General features: G+C 47.3%; 1 protein-coding gene across 1 annotated transcript in view; it reads left to right on the forward strand.

Annotated features, from left to right (window-relative positions):
- TENM4 (teneurin transmembrane protein 4) overlaps positions 1-24,409 on the forward strand; it is a 753,030-nt gene that overhangs the window by 540,322 nt on the left and 188,299 nt on the right. The window contains exon 10 of the mRNA XM_082749583.1: positions 22,244-22,414. Coding sequence (XP_082605709.1) covers positions 22,244-22,414 — 171 coding nt within the window. The remainder of the gene's footprint in view (positions 1-22,243; positions 22,415-24,409) is intronic.

Consider the following 24,409-nt stretch of genomic DNA (forward strand, 5'->3'; position numbering starts at 1 on the left):
TCTTCTGTTTTACATCCCATGAGCTGCTGCTTCCCCCACATAATAAGAATATGGGGGTCAGTCTTCAGCGGTCTAAATTTAGATAGGCTCTGCTGGGAAGGGGTGAGCTCCCTGTTGTAGGAAGGGCACAAACAGAGCTCAATGACCACACAGCAAGGATAAGTTTCAGGGGCTGACTGGGATTTTTCATTGGATGTCCTTTAATTTTCCTTCCAACACTGACAGTGTTTGAATCCATGATTTTTTGAAGTTTGTTTTTCATTCAGCAAACCATATGGGGCACCTGCTTTGGGCTAAGCTCTGTGCTAACTGTCAGGGCTAAAGATACAGTCCCTGCCCTTGAGTTGTCCATAGCTTACCATAGGAGACAGGCTTGTCAGCAGTGAACTGAGGCCACTCGGGGGCTGTGGGAATACCCAGCACCAAGAGCACTAGGGGAGGCTCGCTGGGAAGGATGATGATGGAGGCAGTCAGAGTCAACCAGCAGTAAACTTGCAGAGAGTAGATCTCACACCCAGGGAAGTTTCGGACTTGAGCGAGGACAGTGCGGTGGTAAGGCCGTTTTCTGTGTTGGAAGCATTTGAAGGGTGCTGGAGCTAATGACAGAGGGTTTGGTCAGATCGGGAGGATCACCTTGGAGGCCAAATTACAAACCTTCCTAGATGGTCAGTGGGGAGCCATTGGAGGGTTTTAAGCAGTGGCAGGATGTTGTCAGACTTTTATTTTAGAAAGGGAAGTGCAGGGGAAAGAAGGATAAGCCCTATTGCAATAAACAGGTCAGGAGAAGCCTCAGCTGGGATGGTTGTAGCACATGTAGGTGGAGAGGACGGGTGGCAGGTCGATTTAGGAGAATCTGTGTCTCCTGTTACAAGTGGTCAGTCCACTGATAGTTGTCCTTGCTCAGAATAAACACATCCTTCTGATAAAACCCTCTCTCTGCAGAAACATAAAGTCTGGATAGATTGCATATCCAAGGACCAGGTCAGACGGGCAAGACTGGGGTGTTCCCTTGGTTCCCTGAAGACTCAGAGTTTATACCCAGCCTCCGACTGCCCTGGATTCCATTCCCAGCTGTGCCACCTAGCCGCTGTTCACCCTTGGGCAACTCGCTTATCTTTCTGAGCCTTGAGTTCCTAATCTGGAAAATAGGCACGAGCCATTATGTTAGCAGGATGTATGTGAGGCCGGAGTAAGCCAATGCAGGTGAACCCATCACAGGTGCGAGGCCCAGCCTCACCTGTCCTCAGGGCTGGGGCAGCAGCCTGGGGCTCGGTCTCCTCCAGTTGCTGGGGTCAAGGGACGGGTGTCTCGCTGCGTGGCCATAATCACAGGCTATGATGACTAACTTGGAAGGAACTATCAATTATTAAAAATCAAATTAATTGTCTCAGCTGAGCACAAATATCCTTAACAAAGACTTTTCCAGCAGACCAACTGATCTAATCAACAGGCACAAGCACAGATATTTAATTAGATTTTTGATGAAAAATTGTGTTTAATTTCAAGTATAATCAATTATTAATTACTGTAATGAGTGAGTCTGACTGGGTTTACTAATTAACTCATTTAAAAATTATGAATAACCTTTTCATTTGTAATTATTTTCTACATCCTATCATGCTGCAGATAAGAATTGTATCACTTCACCAGCACCAAGGCAGGCGAAAACAGGGAGAGAAAGGATTGTTCTTTCTCTGCTCTCTGCTCAGGGCTGCCATATGTGAAGGGAACCCTGACAGATCCATTTGACATTTGGTTTTAGTTCGAAAGCTCCTGTTCACTTGCAGAGACATCTGCAGTTACTTTCATAGAAAGAGAGAGAAATCACAACTAGCACTGGCCATGCACAAGGGCTGCAGGGCCTGGGGCAAGGCCTCTGGGCCTTCCTCCCTCCCAGGGGTATTACTTGGCTACTCTAGTTTTGGCGGGGGTAATCTTGGAATGACCCTTAAGAATCCTGGGGCATCCCATCAGAGATAAGATGTATATTTTTGTCTCCAAAGGATACCTGTTCAGAGACGTATCTGTTGACCATGAGTGCCTTGCCTTACTGGCCCATTCTTCCCATGAAGGTCTTTGAGTATTTGAATACTCTGCCATCTCTTTTCTGAAGACAATAAGTCTGTTTATAGAACAAAATAGAGAGCGTGATGTGCAGGGAAGGTTAGTTAAAAGTTCAAACCATGAAACTGTACGGCCCCAGCAATGATGCTTTATTTTATAGCAGCTAATTGTTTTTAAAATATTCTTTACCACAAAAGGCAGTATAGTGTAGTGTCATAAAGATAACAGGGGCCACTTTTGTCGTTGATAATGAGAGCCCTCAGCTTGGATTGTGCACTGCCCACACGTACCTCCTGTTCCCAGCACTTTGCCTGTGTTTTCTCGTTGAAACCTCCCAAGGATCCTTGAATTCTTCTCCTCAGTTTACAGAAGAGGACACTGAGACCCAGTGAGCTAGAGTAAACCACCTCCCTCACCTGGTAAATGGCAGGACTGTGGTCTCCCCAGCCCTTGGCACTCAGTTTTTTTTTTTTTCAAGTTCACAATCTTAAACTGTATGTGCCGACTTTGCCATTGCAGTAGTTGGTATTTTGGGCTTTTGCCGAGTGCTTGCTATTGGTCCAAGCCCATTATGTCATCTCTCTGAACATGCACAACAATTCTGTGAGTAGATTTTATTTTCTGTATTTTCTGGAAGGGGAAACTAAAGCTCATAGAAGTTAACAATGAGCCAGGGTCACAAAGCCAACAAAGGACCTAGGATTTTAAAGGCCACGCTCCCAGCCACTATGAGGTAGCTTCAGGGTTTGAACAGATGGTGTAGAATCCAAAGGTCCTGCCCATGCCTAGCTTCATCACTTGCTGACAGTGTAAATTCGGGCAAGTTGCTTAACATCTCTGAGCTCAGGTTCCATTCAGATTCCTATAGCGGGCGTGGCTGGAATAATTACCCCCATTTTACACAGGAGGAATCTGTAGCAGTGTGGTTGAGAGCATGGGTTCTGAAATCGGGCCGCCTGCTTTCAAACCTCAGCCCTGCTACTTACTTCAGGCTCGTCTATTTAACCTCTCTGAGCCTCAGTTTACCCATATGAAAAATAAGGGCAATAATAGCAGCTACTTCACAGGGTTGTTGCAAGATTCCAGTAAGATATTTTGCATAAGGGTGCCTGGGTAGCTCAGTTGCTTAAGTGTCTAACTCTTGGTTTTGGCCCAAGTCTGACCTCAGGGTCATGAGATCAAGCCCCATGTCAGGCTCCATGCTGAGTGTGGAGTCTGCTTGAGTTTCTCTCCCTCTCCCTTTGCCCCTCCCCTCACTCTCTCTCTCAAATGAATAAATAAATAAATCCTCAAAAAAAAAAAAGATAATTTGCATGAAATAGCTAGGCTACTGCCTAGTACTATTAGCACTCAGTAAAAATTATATATGATTATTATTATAATTGATAGTATTATTAGTACAGTTAGCATCACATCCAGAAGAGAATTTGTATGTCTTGGCTGAGAACTTGGACCAGCCTTATCTTGGTGCGGTGCCTCCAGGCTTCCCGGCCTATGTTTGTCACAAGGGCAGCTGACAGAACAACCAGGGGGACCTGTCAGAAAACATTTGTAGCGATATCTTGCTGTTCCAGGGAAGCAGCCGCATGAAGAATCATTACCAAAAAGGGCCTCACGTCATTTTTTTAACTAGGACAAAAGTTGATTCTTGCTTCCCTGACAGTTGCCTCTATGCAGCTAAAACTGACAGGCTCCCTGGTGTTCTGGGTCCCCACGTGAAAAGCAGACCCCGAGCGCCGCCAAAGAACTGAGGATTCACATCTCGAAGACCCTCCAAGCACCAGTCTTGCCAGAGAGACCTTCGGAACAGGAGACGAAAAAGGCTTGCTAAGGATACAAAGAACAGGCCTCGCTTTCCACTGAAAGGGAGACTGGAGATTACCCTGGCATGGTATCTCCTTCCTAGGCCCTGCCCCCTGCAGGAAAGGGGCACCATTCCAAGGGATTCCTCGGGCACAGCAGGCTGTTCTGATGGGAAGAGAGGACTGGACGCAGCCGGAAGCTCTGCCTCTTGCCAGCTGTGTGGAGCCCTGGCCTCCTCATCCGTGTGATGGGGGGTCATGGGGCTTCCGTCATGAGGCTGTGGTGCAGGGTAAATGAGCTGACTCCAAAAACACACAGGGCATGCGACCTAGGAGGGGTCCCGTGCTGGTGACCTTGGGAGGATTTGCTGGCCTTCCTCGGACCACAGTCACCTCAGCCCAGGATGTGGTGGGAGTGTGATCCCATCAGGCCCCTGCCAGGCTACAGACGCTGCCTGGAGGAAACCAAACCAGGACATGAAGGGTGAAGTCACGGACCTGGCTGCCCAGCCTCTGCGTAGCTACTGCTACAACATGCTCAACAGCGATGAGGGATTCTTTTTTTTTTTAAAGTAGGTCGCATTTTCACCTCCACCAGCAGCTGGCTTTGGATTGGGAGAAAGAAAAAAAAAAAATCAGAACCTCTGGTTGAAGTGGTGAGAGTTTTAGTGAGAACGTCACTCAGTTGAATTGCCTTACATAAGGCAGCTATCAGAGACTGCTACTTCCTGCAATCTCACGGTTCTTGGTCTGGAAGAGCCTGGGTCACCCCATTCTGGAGCTTAGCCGGCCGGTGTTGATGGAGGCGGGCCAGACCATTGAGTGCGGGCTCCCTCCCAGGTCTCCGCCCTCTGGCAAGGTGGTAAAATCGGCCAAGGGTCTTCTGGGCAGAAGAACGACATAGGTGAAAGCATGGTAACAGAAATGGGCATTGTATGTCCGAGGGTTCAGGTGTGGGTGAAAGGGACACAAAATGAGCAGAGAAAAGATTAGAACTAGAAGCTAGGGTGACCGTACCCCCGAGCCCCCCATCCCCCACCTCTGGTTCAGCACCTGCGTTGGCCTCCCAGGTGCCGTCTGCTTCAGAAGCACACGCCTGTTGCACTGGGTGCCTGGGTGTTGTTAGTGCGCAATAGGGTTCATTTTCTCTCCTTTCTCTTCGACTTCCCATCAGGCCCTTTGGATAGAAGCCATAGATTTAGCTTTATAGCCCAAAGAATGGGGAATGGAGATGATTGAACTTGATCTTTTAGGGGGAGGAAAAAGTGATAAAGATACAGGATCCTGTATTAAAGCTTTTCTCTCCAAGATTGATTCCGTCATGCTGCTCAGTGGGAATTGCTAATAGCAAGATATATATAGATTGTTCTCTTTATAACAGAGCCCAGACAGATATCCTCCAATGCCCCAAAAGGAGGACTTGAGGAGCCCGGCATGGCTGGCTGCCGTGACCTAAAGTGCCGCTGTGCAGAGGAAGGGGCTGACGTGCTTCATGGTGCTGCTGGGGCCAGAAGCAGGCCCTTAGGGTGAAGAGCACGGGAAGGCCAATTTGGGCTCTGTGGGAGAAAGCTTTTCCAACAAGACTGCTGCCCGCATAGAGTGGGGGCCGCTTGTGTCTGCTTGTGTCTGCTGTGGGAGGAGCAAGGGTAGGTGCCCAGACTCTACAGCCTAGTGGAACTTGTCCGGATTGACCTTCTGCCATGACTTTGCTGTACCACGTGGGCAAGGACTCGGCCTCCTCAAGATGACTTTCCTCATCTGTGAAACCGGAATAAACAAGCAAACAGAAGACTAGCTGAAGTGATAAAGGCATTTGTGTTTCCGCTTGGCATGAAACATTTTCCAACTTTGCAGACCTCACTCTCTTCCCACCTCCCCCACCACCCCCCAATCTCCTCCCACTGGTGAAACCTAGACAGCACCTAGGGCTTGGCAAAGCCCATTGATCCAGACCGTGTAGCTCAGCCTCCCAGGCATGGAGCAGGGTGGAGAAGGAGAGCAGGTCTGAAGGCAAGTAGATGACAACCATCTCCCCACACTTCCTATTTCCGCTCGCAAGCAATGTTCAGGGATGCGACCATACTCCTAGGAGCTCAAGAGCCCAAACCTCACTCAGCCACTGGGCCCTGCCCGCTTATGTTCAAAATCAGATTTACTGAGATAAAACCAGATTTACTGAGATAAAATTTACACCCAGAAAATTAACTCTTTTGAGGTGTACCATTCGATGAATTCTGACAGATGTGTAGACTTGCGTGACCGCCAGCATAGTCAAACACAGACCATTTCCCACACCCCAAAGGGTTCCCTTATGTCCCTTTTGCAGCCTCTGGCAAACACCTGTTCCCCGTTGGGTAGTTTTAGGTACTGCTTTTCCGAGATGTAGTAAAGAGCTGATTTACTTACTGGATTCAGAATCAAACTCTAAGATATTGAAAGGTTGAGAAAACTGTAAGATGGAATACAGAATTTAAGAGAGAGGGGCAAACTGCGGACACTTTCTAGGGCTTCCTGTGTGTGGTACTTGATCTTCTTGAAGGATAGCAGTGAAAGGCCTCTGTCAGCCAGAAGGAACTCTCGGGTTGATGTCCTTCTGCCATTTTTGTGAACCACTTTTTTCCTGCACACGTTTCTAAGTATTGACAGTCCTCATTCTTGTCAAGTCGAAGAGCTCCATCATATTTGTGCTGTTACTATATCATCATATTCCTACTGTTTCCAACTGTTTGCTATTTTCAATAGTGCTTCCTTGCATGTCTTTGTGCCTCCTTCTCTGTTTGTTCTTCTTTCAATTATTTTGTTCCAAAAGCAGGATTTCCGGGTCACAAGGGATGCGCAGGTTAAAGTTCTTGTTCCTCACTCCTAGGGGCTCCTAGGGGCTCAGAAGGATAGTTTCCATGCAGGGCTTTGTGCCTGACCTTGGGTAAACTGGTTTGGGGGATGGGGTATGGGGTATGGGGTAAGGTTTGGGGGATGGGGTAAGGGAGGTTACAGGTGGTTCTGAGATGCAGAGAAGCTACAAGAGTCTTCATTTCTGGAGGGATTTCCATCCCCTTTCTTTCTGTCAGTTCCTTTTGAAGAGCTGAGCTCACATGTTCCCTCCTCAGCAAATTTCTGAGCCAAGACCCCAGTTGTGCTGAGAGCACTCATGGTGCTCCCCACAAGCGCAGCTGACCATTGTGTCATGGATCGGTTTGTGCCTGCCCCACTGTTAGATCATAAGCTTCATGAGGGAAGAAACTATTTCTGTTTTGCTCACTGCTACAGCCACCATTTGTTGTACAGGGTCAATGTGATGTAGCATGTGTTCAACAAAAGTCTGTTGAAGGAGAGAAAGCAAGGGGAAGGTGTCCGGGTCAGAGCCTAACCACTGTTACAAGGCTTGGAGTGGAGGGAAAGAAAAAGATAAGCCTAGGGGCATATATTTATGCAAGGAACAGTGAGGGAAGGCCTAGAGGCAGGGAGAGCTTGTGAGGTGGAAAATGGCTACTGGAAGCTGAGCAGGGAGCACCGAAGTCCGTGTGGGGTGCACACCTGGCCCTGGCCCTCATCTGTTCCTGGCTTCCTCCCTGGGGATATCGACAGGAGGCTGGCTGTTGGAAGGATGCTGTTTACCAGTCAGGTACCAGGTTCTTCCCGGTTAGTGAAATCTTCTTCCCTTCACCCCGACAAAAAAGATGTGTTGGATTTTAGGGCCAGGCAGTCCCGAGTTGGGAAATGTTGTCTCAGAAAAGAACTGAGTTGACTAGCATAATCCTATTTCATAACAACAGCAGCTCCTGCAGAGATGGCACAACTCTCACTCTCCTGGGGCTCTCAGCCCTGGCCTGGTGGGCAGAAGTGGCCCACCTCCAGGGTCCTCTGTCTATACCTTCAACCAAGGGATCATGGGCAAGGAGTCCATCTTACAAGACTTACAGATTTGTAGCATCCTTGGAAAGGGTTTGTCCCCCTCACATCCTTGTCTTTATTCTAGACTAATTGCTGTGAAATAGCATAATGTAATTGTACTTAGGTGCACAGAGAAAGTGTGCAGAGTCTCCCCGGTGGCTATTCTTGCACTGTCATAAATTTAGGGCTTGTCGAGAGGAGGAGGGTACGGTCGGGGCTGTGCTTAGGGCTGCAGGCCCAGGTTCCCTGTGGGGAAGCCAAGAAGCAGCTCTTCATTACAGGGAAGAGGGAGGAGGGCAGGAGGCGAGGAGAGATGGTTGTAAGCAGCACAGCATTTTTTCTTCCTCCTATCAGTAAAACAACAAAATCACAGCTAAACAGCTTCATCCTTTAAAGACAGCAATACCATCAGTAGCAAGAGCACAGACTCTGGACAGAGGGAGGCCTGCGTGCCAGCCGTGGCCCACACAAGTTTTTAATCCCTCTGAATCTCGATTTTTCTCCTTGGTAAAAGGAAAAAAAAATTCATTAATATCTAAGCAGTGCTTTGAGCATTAAGTGAGAAGCCCTCTGCAGAGGGTCCAGACCGTGGGTGGCCCATAGTAGGTGTTCAGTTATGCCATTCTCACCCTCCTGGGCAGCCGGAGCACCCAGAGGTCTTAAACCCTCTCACATTCAGCCACCAAGGGCCATCCGTGGTGGCAGGGATTTCAGGTAATCTGAGATGAAGAAGAAAGCACTTCCCTGAGCTCAGGTTTGAGACGGTGGAGAGTGTTCACTTCACGGAGCCTGTCTGCCAGGTTGTGTCCCGGGCTGTGAGGGACAGATAAAGCCAGATAAGCTGACATCACTGCTTGGAGTCATCCTGAGTTTCATGGAGAGCCAGATGTGTAAGGAGCTGATGGCAGTCCTAGACAGATGATAAAAGCATGTTACTGGAGTTTGAGCCTGGTCCCTGTGGGAACCCGAAGGAAAGAGCAATTCATTCTAAGCAAGAAGATCAGATAAAATTTCCCCAAGGCATTGAGTCTTGTAAATCAAGTAAGATATTGAAAGGGAAGCTACAAATGGCTTTCTAGAAGCTGGAACAGCCTCCACAAAGGCAGAGGATGGGAGATGGAAGTGTGGTCTATTTGGGGCCCCCGCGTCTGAAGACTCTGTATTAAGATGTCCATTAGAGCATTTGACCCACCTGCCGGCCTCGGTCTCAGCTTCACCCATGGCTCCTGAGTGTGGAAGCCCAGAAACCACAGTGATGATAGGACACCAGCTGCCTTCCCACTTAGAAGAGAGGCTGCACGAGGCCACTACATGGTAACCTTCCCATGAGGCTGTCCAGCGCACGGATCCAGCACGGTCCAACAGTCTGCATGCCGCACGGAATTCCTAACTGCATTTCCTTGTCCAGCAAGCCTAGATGTGGAAAATGAGGCTGGCTGCCAGTAAAAAGCTTGTCTAGCTGCAAAGATGGGTGAGAGAACTGGGCCTAGAAGCCAGATATTTCCGGTTCCAAGTCCTACATTCCTTCTGTAGACCATACTGCCTCTCAGAACCCGACCCCCCGTCTTCCTCTACCAATGTGCTGCACACCTGTGGCTCAGAGCAAAAAACGGGGCCTCTGCCACGCTGGCGGTGGCTATCTTCTGCCCATGCTCACCGCTCTCCTCCCGCAGCCTAACCCCATGTACTTGTCCTGTGTGCCAGGCACGTTCTGAGTGGTACATGCATTTTCCCACTGGATCTTCTCAACAGCCTTACTTACCCAACACATATTTGTCAAGTGCCAACCATGCACGAGGTACCATCCTGTTTTTATTTCCATTTTATAGACGAGAAATGGATGCCCAAGTGGGTTTAAGTCATTTGTACAAAGCCATGTCACTGGTGAGAGAAGGAGCCAGGGTTTGTGCCCAGAGCCCGCCATCTTCCCAATGTACTCTTGGGTTCCTGCAGCTGGGGTGGGGCTGGGATGGTGCACCTGATCAGAACTGCTGAGAGGAGGTGGAGAGCACCGTACTGAACAGAGAAGCGAACCTACTTTCTTACAGAAGAAGAAGTAATGTCCTATGCCCTGCCCTGCACCAGGATTGCCATGTACCCGTGGCACTGAGTGTCTCTGTGACTTGGACCAACATGCTTCAGGACCAGAGAGACCAGGGGCCCAGGTGAAATCAGGGTACCTCAGTATGCATCGCTCCCGGAGCCCCAGCCTTTTGTGTTATATGATCCCGCTGTGCTCCAGGCTTTGTCTGGCATGAGTCAATTATCACTGATGTTACATTTCATTGTACAGGAAGCCCTTCCTGCTGGTGGATGGCAGGCAGCTAGCTTTCTCGTCCTTTCCAGCTTGGAGTTAGATTTTGTTCACAGTCTCCTGTGGGGAAGGAGAAAAAAGGCCAGTGTCATTAATAAATGTGGCCTCCATTTCTTCCCGTTGTCCTAAGAGTTAGCAGCTGGGCCCCTGTGGAACTCTATGGCAAGACCTAGTTGTGGGGCTCCTGTGTACATCTCTGGTATGTGGGAATGCCCATTACTTCACCTGAACATGCACGTGGAATGGGCATTTGAGGGGAGATGGGGTGGAAGATGGCAGAGATTCAATGAGAACTTTAGGAGAAGGCGCATTTTTTGACAGTTTTCAGAAACTGGAAACTCTGTTTTGCAACTTGCTGACCTCTAACTTTGTGTAGCACATGAAGTCCATTGCATAGCACTGCTCATGCCCCTGACTGTGTAGGTCTGGGGCTGTGCCAGGTGTTTCACAGACACATCTTTGCATTAGTCCATGTTTTAAACGTTCAGTGTTCTTTCATTAACTTTTAAGCATTGTGATTGGAATGCCTTGTACTTCTGGTGCCCTTTCTAATCCATTAAGAACGTTCATCAAATTCTTACAAGAGCCCAGAAGATGGATTTGTATTATTTCCATTTCTGCAGTTGAAAACACTGCAGACCAGAGTGGTTAAGTGACTTACCAGCTGGTGCACAACTAACAGGGGGCCAGAGCTGGGAGGCACAGGTGGACAGCAGAGCTGGCCAGGGACAGGTAGCACGTGGACACAACTGTCAGGGCAGTGTGCATGGGAGAGGTCCTGCAATCATGGTAAGGGCTTCAGGCTGGGGAAGAGAGAGCAGAGGTCATCTTTGGCTCAGGATAATGGTGAAAATCTACATAGAAGGTGACATTTAAAGTGGGCCTTGAAGGATGAGAGAAAGTTTTTTTTAAATAGTGAGGGCAGTGGCCATTTCCACTCAGAGTCATTGCACCAGCAAAAGCCTGGAGTATGGTGTGTTCCAGGTGTGTATCCAGGGATAGGAGAACTCACACAGACCCAGTCTCCTGAGTGGAGAGAAGTGAGGAATGTCAGATACCATGCTCAACAAACACATAATATGCTCTTGGAAAATTGTGTCTGTTTCGAGGAGATACTACCTCAAGTTTCCATCCTCAGGAAAATAGTGCCAGCAAAATTGGAGCAGTAAGACTGGTCCATTTTTGTCATCTCTGCAGTTGCACAGCTCATTGGAAAAGCAGCACACGTGCAAAGAGGTTAGGGACAGAGTCCGGGCACTCTGGATTGGACTCCTGTCGGAGGTTATTCTCCACCTCTTATTCACTGTGTGATCTGGGGCAAGTTATGGAACCTCTTTTCGTCTTGCAGACAAGGGTAATAACTCTACCTTCCTTGGGGATCTTTGCGCGGATTGAACGAGAGTGTGTTTATGGAGCACTTGGTGTGGTGCTTGGCACAGAATTGCCTTCAGAGAATGACAGTGGCTCTTGTTCACTTGGCCACCACCATCACCCTGGCGCCCAGAACACTGTGATGTCTTAACCTTCCTGATGGAAGGCCTGAGCTAAACCAGAGGTCTGTGTCTGTCAGAGAGGGAAAGAGGGAGCTCAGATGTATTGAGTGCCTTGCTGTGTGCATGCAGGGACAGGGAAGTAGGAGAATGTGATGTGGCCACCACATTTAGTGGCCAAAGAGCCAGAAAACGCCTAGCTGTGGGGCAGGAGACTGAGGCACTCTGGGGAGTGAAAGATGGACACCACACATTCTATTTTGTGAGATTTTAAAATGGTCTTGCAAAATGCTCCTCATTATAAAGAAGTATTATCCCAAGGTACAAATCCGGGTGGCAGGCTCCACGTTAAACTGTCCACCCTCATTTCTCTTACTGAAGTGAATGTTCCAGGGGGAAACGACCTATCCTAATAGTATATACACAAATTAAAACTCCATTTAGAGGTACAGTGGGGACCACCTTCTAATTGACTTTGATCCTAGGGAAAAGAAAATCAGTTCACACAGTTGGTATGCCAGAGGAGATTAGGAATGGGAGAGTGGGCAGGTTGCTCTGCAGAGTCCTGTCACACTAAATCCTACTAGCAATGGAAATGGAGCCTGGAGACGGGACTTTCCACCTCCCATTGCTTCTAGCATCAGCCAAACCCATGTTTTCCTCCTGGGACAGTTGGCTATGAGAAGGAGGGAGTGGGATGGTTTCTGCATGAGAAGCAAGTCCTTTGCTAACTGGAGTCACCTTCATACAGAGGGGCTTCAGATGGCTGTGAATAGTGTTGATATGCCCTCAGGTGCAAGTGCCGCTTTCTGACAGCCTTTACCCCTTCTTGGGAATGGCAAGTCTGGTGCTGTTCTGCTAGGACAGGGCCAACTGCTCACCCCAGCAGAGCAGTTTGAAGAGGCCGGCAGTGCCCACGGTGTCTTCCATCCCTGGATCATCAGTGAGGCCTGATGGGCCACGCGGGTGGGGTGTTTTCCTGGGTTCCAGCACCTCGTTGGCCATTCCCTCTGTTGGCAGGGATTTGATCAAAAACTCTGTGTTTATTCTGATCAGGGCTAACGGGAAACCTGGCCCATGCTCTCCTGACAGTAGTCTGAGAAGAACTCGGGATTTGGTTTGGGTTCTTGGTGCTGCCATGATGACTGGTATGATCATGATAATTCCGGAGATACAAGATGAGAGTGGTGTCTACTTTGTCACTGTGCTTTGAGGTGCCTAATCCATAAAATGAAGTTAGTAGTAATATCTTTCTTAAAAAGTTTGGGAGATTAAATGATTCAACAAATGTCAATCTTCCAGCATTATGCCATGCACATGGTACGATTTTAATACTGGGTTAGTGTTTTAATGATAATCCTAATGGTGTCTGCCTGCTTCCTTTTCTCCCACTTGTGTTCACTCCCATGCGCCTGGTGCTGAGAGGCAGAAAGGAAAGGAATAATCCTTGCCCTGGAGGGAAGGCCTTGTGGTGGCCTGACATAACCTGTCCCACGGGCTCGCTCCCTTTACTTTAGGCTCGAGGAAACAACTCTGTTAATCTGGGAGTGCAGCGCCTGATGGAAGAGCAGGCCTTGAGCACGGCTTTTCTGCATTTAGTGGGAAGAACTCTGAACCCGGAAGCCGGAGAGTTGGGCTCAGCGCAGTCCCAGGCTCTGCCCAGATGCTCAAGTCAAGTCTGGGTCTTCTCTGTGCAGCGAGTGGGGCGCAGATCCCTGTGACTGTAACTCCCATCTTTGCAACACCCCCCAACACTGGAGCAAAAACTCGACTTCTCAGCTCCCTCGAGAAATACCCTTATGTCCCTTTTGCAGGGCAAACCTCACTATATAGTTACAGTGACGATGATGATGATGGCGATGAAAACGATGGGAACAAAGAGGTTCGTCTGTTTGAGAAAATACCAAGCACCATAATCTCATACACTGTCTTCCCAACTCCTGGAGCTCAGTATTATTGCCACCATCTGAAAGATGAGGAAAGGGGGGCCCAGAAGAGTTAATTCACCATCAGCCAAGTCCCATCACCGAGAAGACAAGAACCAGAGAAAGAGCACAGGGCCGTCTGGCGGCAAAGCTGCTGCTCCTCCCCACTGCACCTGGGAGGAGGGTAGGGAGAGGCTGGGTAACCGGGCAGAGGGAGTCCGAGGGTCAGTGGAGGTGACCTGCCCCTAAATCAGTTATGTAGAGAAGAGGTCTTAGTAGAGCCTGTGGGCTGAAAGGTGCCCAGGAAAGACAGCTTTCTTACTCTCTTACTGCAAGTTTATTCGGTACAAATAAGATTCCAGCTCTGGTTCCCCCATGACTTGCCGTGTTAACGGTTTCTAGGGCCCTCCGGTTATGTCACTGTTTCTCTGCGTTGACAGTGGGAGTGCCTGTCTCCCTCTTCTGAGGCCGGCTGTGCTTGAACCTCTTACCCACCCCCCCCCTTTGGTTTACAGAAATATTGAGCAGCGGCCAGCAAGCCCTTTCCCACAGCACTGCATGGTGCAGAAAAATGTTTAACTGCACCGGAGTCCATTCTCCGGAAAGCACTTAATTTGGGGGTGAGAGACAGTAACCCTGATTGTTGCAGTCAGGTGGATCCAGAGACAGGAAGAAAAGCAATATATTTACTTGATTTAAAATTAGTCCCACGTAGTCACCAGTGGGATCCTGTCAGGTTTCTTTATAGCGACTCTGCTTTTAAAAACTGTTTTATCCACTGGACAAATATCTCTGGTTCCTGTGGCCAAAGTCTGTCAGCTAATGGAAGCATGAGAGCAAAGGGCCCTCAGTGTAAAGAAATTCGTGGTGGGCATGGAAAGGGCAATAGAAGGAATATACAGAAAGAAGAAAAATGTGGTACAGCGGCTGGCTTCAACAGATCTCCCCGCAGATACAGCAGTTAGGAAAATCAGTGTAGCAAAATGAAAAAGGTGATGACCGATGCCATTTATTGAGCTCCTACTGTGTGCCTGGCAAAATACATGCATTATTTCACTTAATCCTTTGAGACAGATCCTACTAGCTTCATGTAGCTGAGGAGGAAACAGAGACCCAGAGAGGTGAAATAATTTGTGCAAAGTCATGAAACCAGTAAACGACCCAGCTGTGAGTGCTCTGAAGAGACCCAAACTTGGACCAGCATGTACGCAGCTTTGACTGTGGGGCGTCAGCCGTGCCTCCGGTAGTCAGGATGTGGAAGGACAGGGGCCCCAGGCTTTGTCCCTGAGAAGAACCCCTTTTTACAAACTGTCTCAGACAAGCAAACCTGGCTATGCTGTCAGCAGGGGCTTTGCCTTGAATTATGTTTAATTGTAACTTAGCTGCAGGCATTGTAACTCACTAGCAGTGCGGTTGTATCAAGAGGAGAGCCTGGACTTTAGCATCAGTCAGATCTGGGTTCACATATTTTATCACTTCCCATCTGGAAAGTATCTTTGGCCAAGTCTTGCAGCCTCTCTGAGCCTCCAGTTTTGTCATCAGAAGGTGAGAATAATAGTAATTTCTCAGGGTTTATATCAGGATTGGATGAAATAACATATATAATTCCCCTTACTTAAGCGTCTGACACATGGCATGTCCTCAAAAGGAGGATCTCCTCCCCGGGTTGTCACCCTTCCTTTCTACCTGTTCCTCCTGAGACTGCATTGTAGAATTTCCCTTTAAGATAAGACAGCATTGGGGCGCCTGGGTGGCTCAGTGGGTTAAGCCGCTGCCTTTGGCTCGGGTCATGATCTCAGGGTCCTGGGATCGAGTCCCACATGGGGCTCTCTGCTCGGTGGGGAGCCTGCTTCCTCCTCTCTCTCTGCCAGCCTCTCTACCTACCTGTGATCTCTCTCTGTCAAATAAATAAATAAAATCTTAAAAAAAAAAGATAAGACAGCATTAAAGTGAGTTTGGAAGCGAGGGAAGAAAATTTGTCCATAATCCTACCATTACAATTCAAAGTCTGATGTCATTTTAACATATGTCTCTCCAGATTGCTTATATGCATATCTGGTTATGCAGAGATGCAGTCAGCAAAAAGTCCTGCCTCCTTTTTCTTCACATTCTATCACCAGCATTTGCCCTCACTGCTGGTGGTCATAGTCGTTTTTGTATAATGATTGCATTGCATTCCAACTGGTACCTATAGTATAATTCAGCTAAGTCGTTCTATTTTCACACATCTAGGTTGCTTCCAGATTTTCAGCTCTTGCCTAGCAGTGTGCAGCCCCGTGTTTTGAACCTCTGGGTTTGAAACTTGTGCATGTTTTGGCTCTGTAGCAAAATGAGGTCTGGGACCTGGAGAATGAAACTCTGCCCCCTTATTGCTGCAGTTCTTATCTGGTTTTTGTTTTCCCCATTAGAGGACCATTGTCAAAGAACACCAATGACTTAGATTTTACAGAAATGACATTATTAATTTAAAAAAAACAAAGACAAAAAAGTACTGAACACTAATCTAAAACAGAAAAGTGGGAAGCCACATCACTGGGTCAGTTCCTACTGCCTTTTGAAACCAGAAACTCCAGTTGAATCAACAGTTCCTTGTGGTTATAACCCTCTCCAGTCACTACCCGGAGCTGCTAATTTACTGATGCAAGTGGGTTCGTGCATTAGATTTTTGGAAGGAAGGGAAACGTGCACCGTGACAGGGGAACTCTGCTGTACTTACATTGGCAACTCCTGCATAATGACTTTGTTAATTGCCTCCTGCTGGCTGGGTGTTGGGGCAGGGGGGGCGGGAGGCAGCTTCCCTGTCTGAACATCTATTGAGCATTTGTCTTAAAAATGTCAGGATGGAGCTTGCACTTTCTCAGCCATCGCTTATGTCTTGCTGGGCAGGAAAAGGCAACTGGAAAATGTCAACCCCGGGATCAGATTGACCAGAGCTGAGGGAATAAGAAACTTCCCCCACCCTATCTGTTGGCTTTCAGAAATCATTAACATTTCAGTGTGGGTGATCCTGTGAACCCGCTACCTTTCCACAGCCTTCTTCTGAACTCTTTAGCATCTTTTCACCTTTTCGTGGAATTACAAAGTAATTTAAAGGGAAACCAGTATCAGCTTTCTTATTTAGGTCACTTTCAGCATACTTGAGAGTTTTGCACAAACAATTATAAATACAAGCCACAAAGTGTAGTTTAGATAATTCCGGGAAATGCATTGGTGGTGAGTGGTTACTGTCGGTTCCTCAGGAAACAGGGAAAATGACCATTACAACTTCTGTTTGTCTGAACCACTGGTCTGGTTCACCCCTAGAGCAGGCTGGCAAAAGCCATTCGTACTTAGCATTTTTTGGATCCATGGCTGTTCACTTCAAATCATGGAGATGGCATGCCTTCTATTCAGGTAGCTGGGGGCTAAGAAATAGTTATTATCACCAGTGGTCCCCCCAGACATTAATTTCAGCCATTTTTTTTTAAGATTTTATTTATTTATTTGACAGAGAGAGAGATCACAAATAGGCAGAGAGACAGACAGAGAGAGAGATGAGGAGAAGCAGGCTCCCTGCTGAGCAGAGAGCCCCATGCGGGACTCGATCCCAGGCCCCTGGGACCATGACCTGAGCCGAAGGCAGAGGCTTAACCCACTGAGCCACCCAGGCGCCCCAATTTCAGCCATTTTTGAGGTGGTTTTTTTGTTGTGGTGGTGGTGGCAGCTTTTAGTTTTGTTTTTTGTTTTAATTTGGTTTGGTGTTTTGCTGGCGGTTCTATGTTGTCCATATTTTATCTTATATTTAAAGTAAAACAGTGGAAAAGAGGAAACTTCAGTTGGGAGCACAGGCTCCTGACTTTGAAACTAGTCTCAGATGTATACTAGCTGCTGTGCTCATATCCGTGACTCCTGCCTAATGACTTTGTTAATCGCCTCCTGCTGGCTGGGTGCTGGGGGTGGGGGGTGGCTTCCGTGTCTGAACACCTATTGGGCATTTTTTCTTAAAAATGTCAGGATGGATCTTGCACTTTCCCGGCCATCACTTATGTCTTGCTGGGCAGGAAGAGGTGACTGGTGGTGTTGGGTAACTTACTTTACCTCTCAGAGGAAATCAGAGCATGTCACTGTAGCTTTAATGTTATTCCACTTTCCCCATGTACAGTCCCCAGTAATGATTTCTCAGCCTGTCTTTACATGAGGATTAAACTGGGTAATTTAAGGCATTCGCCGTGTAGTACAAGCGGTGTCTAAATGGGGTGTCTCTCGATCGGATGGGGGGCCCCAAATGTGGGGGCAAGGATCTGGTGGAAGCCGGTGGTGGCGCTGGTGGTGAAAGGATTCACCAGCAGCAGAACAAAGGAGCTAGAAGCTGACTGAATCCCGCAGGGGCAGGACAGCCCAGGACAGGCTGCCTACAAAGAGGCAGTGGGTGAGGGCTGCATTTAAAGGGGGGGGGGGTGAGGTGGTATGGTGAGGAACTGCTTTCTCCCTTCTCTGGTAACTGCGCCTTGTTGTAGGTGGTCATTTAGGGCCTGTGCGTATTTTGAGGTGGGTCACCCAGTCACTCACATTCCTTTGCTCAAGGCTGTTTGCCCGAAAATGGGGTCCACAATCCACATGCAAATGATTCCGAGCTCTGTTTTGCTATTACTGTTTTGACGGTGTTCAAGGAAAAAAGAAGAGTGGTTGCTTGAGCTTATGTGTTCCTTGGACAGTCTGTGGCTGAGCGTGTGTTCTGCCCTTTAGGAAGAGGAGAGCAAAGCAAATTGTTCCTTCGCTCTTCCCCTCTGCCATACCCTGGAACTACAGAGTCTGCCAGCCAGCCCACAGTACAGTCAAGGAATCGAGGGCCCTCTAGCACCACTGTAGTTCAGACAGAGCAGAGAGGAAGAGTCTCTTCTGTTTTGGCTGTAAAATGACAGTTCCTAGTTGAATGTCACATTTCTGTCTCCATATCATCCCACTTCTCTCTCTAAATATTACCTTTAACCCTGCGTTTGGAAGCTGATTCTTGGTGGCCCCATGGTTACTTCCCTACCTACAAGCCTCCAAAACTGTTTCTGGACGATTGAGTCTTCCGAGAGAGCCCAGGTTTGCGCTGGATCCAGAACTTTGCTTTCCCAGGTGGTGAGAAGGAGCAGAGGGTGTGGCCAACCTCACAGTTGTCTGAGGCCCCTGTGATTCTGGGTAGTCGGGGCAAGGCCGAGAGGAAGCTTTGGGTCAGCACCTCCCTGCAAGCAACCAGGGGCTGTCCTGCCCTAATTAACTTCACCAGGACACGAGATCCTGTGATCATGTTCACCTCTAATACTTTTTCCACTGGCTTTTCTTCCCCCTCAGCGTATTTTTTTAAGCAAGGAGTTGGTTTTGCATCTTGTTAAAAATAAGAGAAAGCTTTGACAATAAAAATGTTTCTCTTCCCAAAGCTGTGAGAGTTCTATTCATTCTGGGATTACTTAATTCTCATGACCTTTAACAAGACAGCACTTCTGCACAGTTAGATGAGATAATTGATTCTAATGGGGAAAGCAGCACTGCTCATTTAGCTGCACGTATCCGAGTTGTCCTCCGTTCAAACAATTTCTCCATTACCTTTGGAGTTGCCAATATATAGATTAAAACAGTAAGAAGGTAAGCAGAAATGGGAGCTAATTCAGTCTTGGGAAGAGCAGAGTTTTCATTTCTTTCAGACAAGTGAACTTTTATTATTATTGACAACTACACAGAGATAGCCGAGAGCAGGCTAGAACACCTCATTTAGTGCCCAGGACCTAGCATATGCTCAAAAAATGTCAGCTGCTCTTGTATCATTATTATTAACAGTCTGAATAGAATGGTTAGAAAAGACAGCAGTCCCCACACATATGTACAGTTTACAAAGTGCTTTGCCATATATGATGTCATACGACACACTAATTCTTTGCAAGCGTTTTCTCCCCACTTCTTGGTTGCAGCTAGGCAATGGCATCAGGATCCCAAACCAGTTTCGTCCCCTCTGGTCTAACATACTATCCCCCGCCTGGCAGTGACCAAAGAGAAAGTGAAGGGTCTGATTCTGTCTCTGTTACAGAGCACTCGCTCCAGACGGGAGTCGAGCTTGTGTGCGTTCCCTGGCGGGCTCGTGTGTGGACTACATGTCAGAAGGATGTGCTGTTCTGGTCTCCTTTACAAGGTTATTTGTGTCTTAGAGGTGGCCACAAAGTCCCTCAAGACCCCCAGCAATGACCCCTCCCACAAGCAGACCAAGCAACCCAGGTCTGGGTCCTCCTCACAGAGCCCTCCTTACGAGCCTTGGCCGCACGTGTGGAAGGTGTTGTCTTTTTTTTTTTTTTTCCTTAAGATTTTATTTATTTGACAGAGAGAGATCACAAGTAGAGAAAGAGAGGAAGGAGCAGGCTCCCTTCCTAGCAGAGAGCTTGATGCAGGACTCAATCGCAGAACCCTGAGATCATGACCTGAGCCAAAGGCAGAGGCTTAACCCACTGAGCCACCCAGGCAGCCCGAAGGTGTTGTCTTTATCACACCGGCCTGCCTTGCTCAGTAAAGCCAGCCAGGAGAGCCTGGGCTTCAGGCCAGAAAGACTGCAGGGGTCTGATTATAGGGTTTGGATACCTGCAGGTTCTAGTCTAAACTCTGCCACATGGAGACATTTAACCCTCCCTGTGTTCATCAGTGTCGTTGTGTTTAATTTCTTCATCTGTAAAATGGGGTTATTATTACTCACCCTTCAGGATTTTTGTGAGAATCAAAGGAAATAGTGCATTTACTGCCCTCAGCTCAATGCCTGACATGCGACAGGCGCTCAGTGAAGCATAGTTTTGTAAGCATCTTAATTAACCTTCGGAGACTTAATGTGCACATCTGCACATTGGGTCTGGCAGGGCTGCCTTAAGAATTAGATGTGAGCTATACAAATTTCCCAGTGCACTTCTAGGCATGCAGTCGGTCCTCAGTAAACCTAATGACTATGGGTTTTAGATTTCTGTACATCCTTTCCTGGTTCCTCTGGCTCTCTCAGTGGATCAGCCACCCCCTCCTCTGGGCCTTCTAGTCCTTCTGAGTAGATTTGGTTCTTTGTCCATCTTCCCCACTTGACTGTGAGCTCATGGAAGCTGTCTGATTATGTCCTGCATCTCCAGAGTCAGCCATAGGTCCTGGTATAGAGTGGGCTTCTAGAAAATATTCATCGTACAAGAAAGGAGTGTTATTGTATACAAGATACTGCTTAATTCTGTATATGAGGAATCAGGGCAGGCCTCCTGGAAGAGGTAAACAGGGACCATTGACAAGTCTTGGTCCTAAGATAGGATTTAAGCAGACATTATGCACTAGACTACAGACATTTTTGTAAACAAGATTCCTAGCCTTTTCCAGCATCATGTATGTTAAGGGACAAGTCCATTCTTTAGCATCTTATGGTCTTTTCTAGATTGTTACACAAGCCTATTTAGCAGTTGATACCTTAGAAAAATGGGTTTTTTAAAAGATGTTATTTTTTTTATTTATTTGGCAGAGAGAGTACAAGCAGGGGGAGCAGCACAGAGGGGGAGAAGCATGGGGCTCGATTCCAGGACCCTGGGATCAAGACCCAAACGGAAGGCAGAGACTTAACCGACTGAGCCACCCAGACGCCCCAGAGAAAGTTTTTAAAACAGAAATACATGTACATTCTACAAAATAAAAAAGTACAATAGATACAGAGTGAAAAGCAGATTTCTCTCCTATCCTTGATTTTTAACATCTCTTTCTGTCATAGGCTGCACCTTCTGTAACCAATGTCTTTCATCTCCTTCAGAAGTGTTCTATACATATATAGGATTTTTTTTAACCCTAAGATAGTATTTCAGACACACTCTTCTGCATTCAGATACACTATTCAGAAAAATACAAAGAGCTTCCACACACACTTTTTTAATGGTTGCATAGAATATTTCATGAAGGTAACTTCTCAGCCCCTTTTTGGTGGACTGGTTTCCAATATTTTGCTACTACAGACAGTGCTAGAGTGAATAACCTTGTATGTACATTTAGTATGTATGTGAGTATATCTGGAGGAAAATTTCTAGAATTTTCTAGAAACCCTGGGAACTTTTGAGTCCCAGGGTAAAGGGTATAAATTTGGTAGCTTTTTTCAAATTGTCCTTCATAGGGTTTGCACCAACTTATGCTCCCGTCAGCAAAGAATGAGAGTGCTTATTTCCTATTCTCTGTCAATGCTGTATAATTTTAACCTTTTTTTTTTATCTTTGCCAAAGCATATGTGAAAAATAGTATTTCAAAGTTTAACTTACATTTCTATTTTGAGTGATATCAAGGGTCTTTTTATATGATTGAGAGCCAATTTTATTTCTTATTCTGTAAACTCTCTGTTCATAGTCCATATTATATGCTTACTGAGCTGTTGGATTTTGGTTATTATTTGTAGGCATGGTTTTTATATTAGTGAAATTAATCCTTTGTGATTCAAGTTGCAAACTTTCCCCCAGATTATTTTTCTTTTGAAGCGGAAGGACAAGACTTCATGCACCTCCCCCCATCCCTGTTCCTCCCCCAGTTCCTCCAGAGTGTAAGCCCTCAAGGGCACAGTCTGGGCCCTGAGAATCTCCATGTCCCAGGCCCCCATGTAGGGCTTGGCATGCAGGAACCCTCTTCAGGGCTTGTTGAACTGAGCTGAACTGTTTTCCTGCGTTCCCTACCCCACCTGCCCTCCCCTGTGGCTTGGGAGTTCCGTTTCCACCTCCGGCAGAAAAAGATGACTTTTCTCATTGCTCACCACAGCCATGCACCTGTTTGGCCTAAACTGGCACCTGCAGCCGATGGAGGGGCAGATGTATGAGATCACGGAGGACACAGCCAGCAGTTGGCCTGTGCCAACGGACGTCTCCCTGTATCCATCAGGGGGCACTGGGTTAGAGATCCCTGACAGGAAAGGCAAAGGAGCCTCAGAAGGTAGGGTTGCTGTGTTGTCCGTGTCGTGAGTCCTCTGTGTCTGCCTTTGAACCGAAGAGGTCTTCATTCCATGCGTCACGTGCCTGACTCACAGCTCCGTGCTCTGGCTCCCCCTCCACCTCTCTGCACTCCACGCCGGCTGCCCGTCTGCCTGTGTCTTCATCTCAGTTCCTTGTCACTGTGAGCTCATAGCGGGGCTTGGGCAGCAGTCATGGTGCTCGGCAGTATCTCATCTCATGCCTGGAGGGAAGCATTGTGGGCTTTCACACTGCTGGGGTGGCTGGCTTTGGTGGTGTGGGATCAAGATGAGCCCTTTTGGAGCAACCTCTTGGGGGTGAACGGGCATCTCCAGAGCCGGGGTGTGGTTAAGTGGGTAGACGGTATGTTATCATTGAAATACCCTTGGTCTTGGACCTTTGTGGTGTAATGGAAACACCAGTTGAGGGATTCTAGTATTTACCAACCATGTGACCTTAAGCAAGTCACCTAATTTTTCTGGCCACCAGTTTCCTCATCTGCAATAACATTAATCATTAGTGCTTATACGGTTTGTTTGGTTCAAAGCTTTTTGTCAAGAGCTTTTCACATTTAATCCTCTCAGAGATCCTGTGAGGTAAGTGTAATTATTTACACCCACTTTAGATGCAAAACCTAAGTGGTACATTAATTGACTTGACCAGAGCCGCATAGCCAGCAAGTAATGGAGCTTGGCATAGGAGCACAGGTGCGGATGACTCCAGAGCTCTTGCTGTCTCCCAAAATTGTCCTCCCTGACTCACCCAATGGTTACAAGACTCTGAAGGAGATATAGGTGAAAAATCCCATTGTACAATGAGACATAAATATTTTTCCATCAACAATGGAAGTGGTGGTGACATTTGGAGTTTGACGTCCTTAAATGGGACATTGGTAGACCCATGTTTTGAATTTCTTAAAGGTTTAACATGCCACTGACAGATTCTTTCACTGTCTGCCGAGAGTGGCAGAGACTTACAGAAACGGTAGTAGGAAAGATGGCTGCGCTAATAAGCCAGTCTCATTGTCATTCTGGGCAGGTGTGGGCCTCCCTCTCCTGTACCTGGTGTGCCCTGTTTTATCTCCCAGGTGTTAACCTGTCAGCACAGTGGTCATATCTGCCTCCAACCTTGACTGCTTATATCTCGTCTTAGTTCACTTTAGGGTCTTAGCTTCTGAACTTCCCTGTCCCTTTAAGGATTTGCCTTCCAGGAGTCAGTTTGGTTAACAGGGTACCATAGGCTTGGCTCAAGTAGCTACTCTGAACCTGCGAATGATCCTGAAGGCCAAAATCAACTTTTTTTTTTTTTTTTTAAATATGGAACACTTCATGAATTCGCATGTCATCTTGCTCAAGGGCTATGCTAATATTCTCTGTATGTTCCAGCAAAACCAATTCTTGACCTGTGTTGTTTTAAGGAAAGTAAGAGTGGGAGCATTTCTGTGGAGCAAAACCAGAACTCCTACCTACTTTCCCTGGGGGCAAATCCAGTCTTCTCTTTTACAGATATTTTAAGAATTGAAACACTGAATAAGTTCTACTTTCTTTGCCCTTTCATAGAACATGGAGGAAGCATGGAATGGGCCATGGGAAGAGCTCTGGGTTAGGAGTCAAGAACCCTGAGTTCAAGCCCAGCTGCTGCCACTTGAGTTGGCCTTCAGCAAGTCCCTCGAAAGACTTTCTGAGCTTCATTTTCCTTCTCCCTAAAAGGATGCTATTGAGCTAAACTATGTCCAAGGTCTAGTTCTAATTCACAAGTCCTGCATATGAAATTGGTAATGGAATTATCAGACTAGCCAGATGGGTCTCCAGAACCTTTTTCCAGGTCAGCCCTGTCCGTGGTCCTGGCTATCGGTTTGTGATTCCCTTGTCAGTTTAGAGTGTCACATGTCATACATGAATACCATAAATGTGGACAGTCTTTAGATCAGCATGTACAAATGCAGTTTTAAGATATGTTTAACCCTCGAGGCTTTGGG

The sequence above is a fragment of the Mustela nivalis genome, assembly GCF_964662115.1.
Source record: "Mustela nivalis genome assembly, chromosome: 9".
Classification (NCBI taxonomy): Eukaryota; Metazoa; Chordata; class Mammalia; order Carnivora; family Mustelidae; genus Mustela; species Mustela nivalis.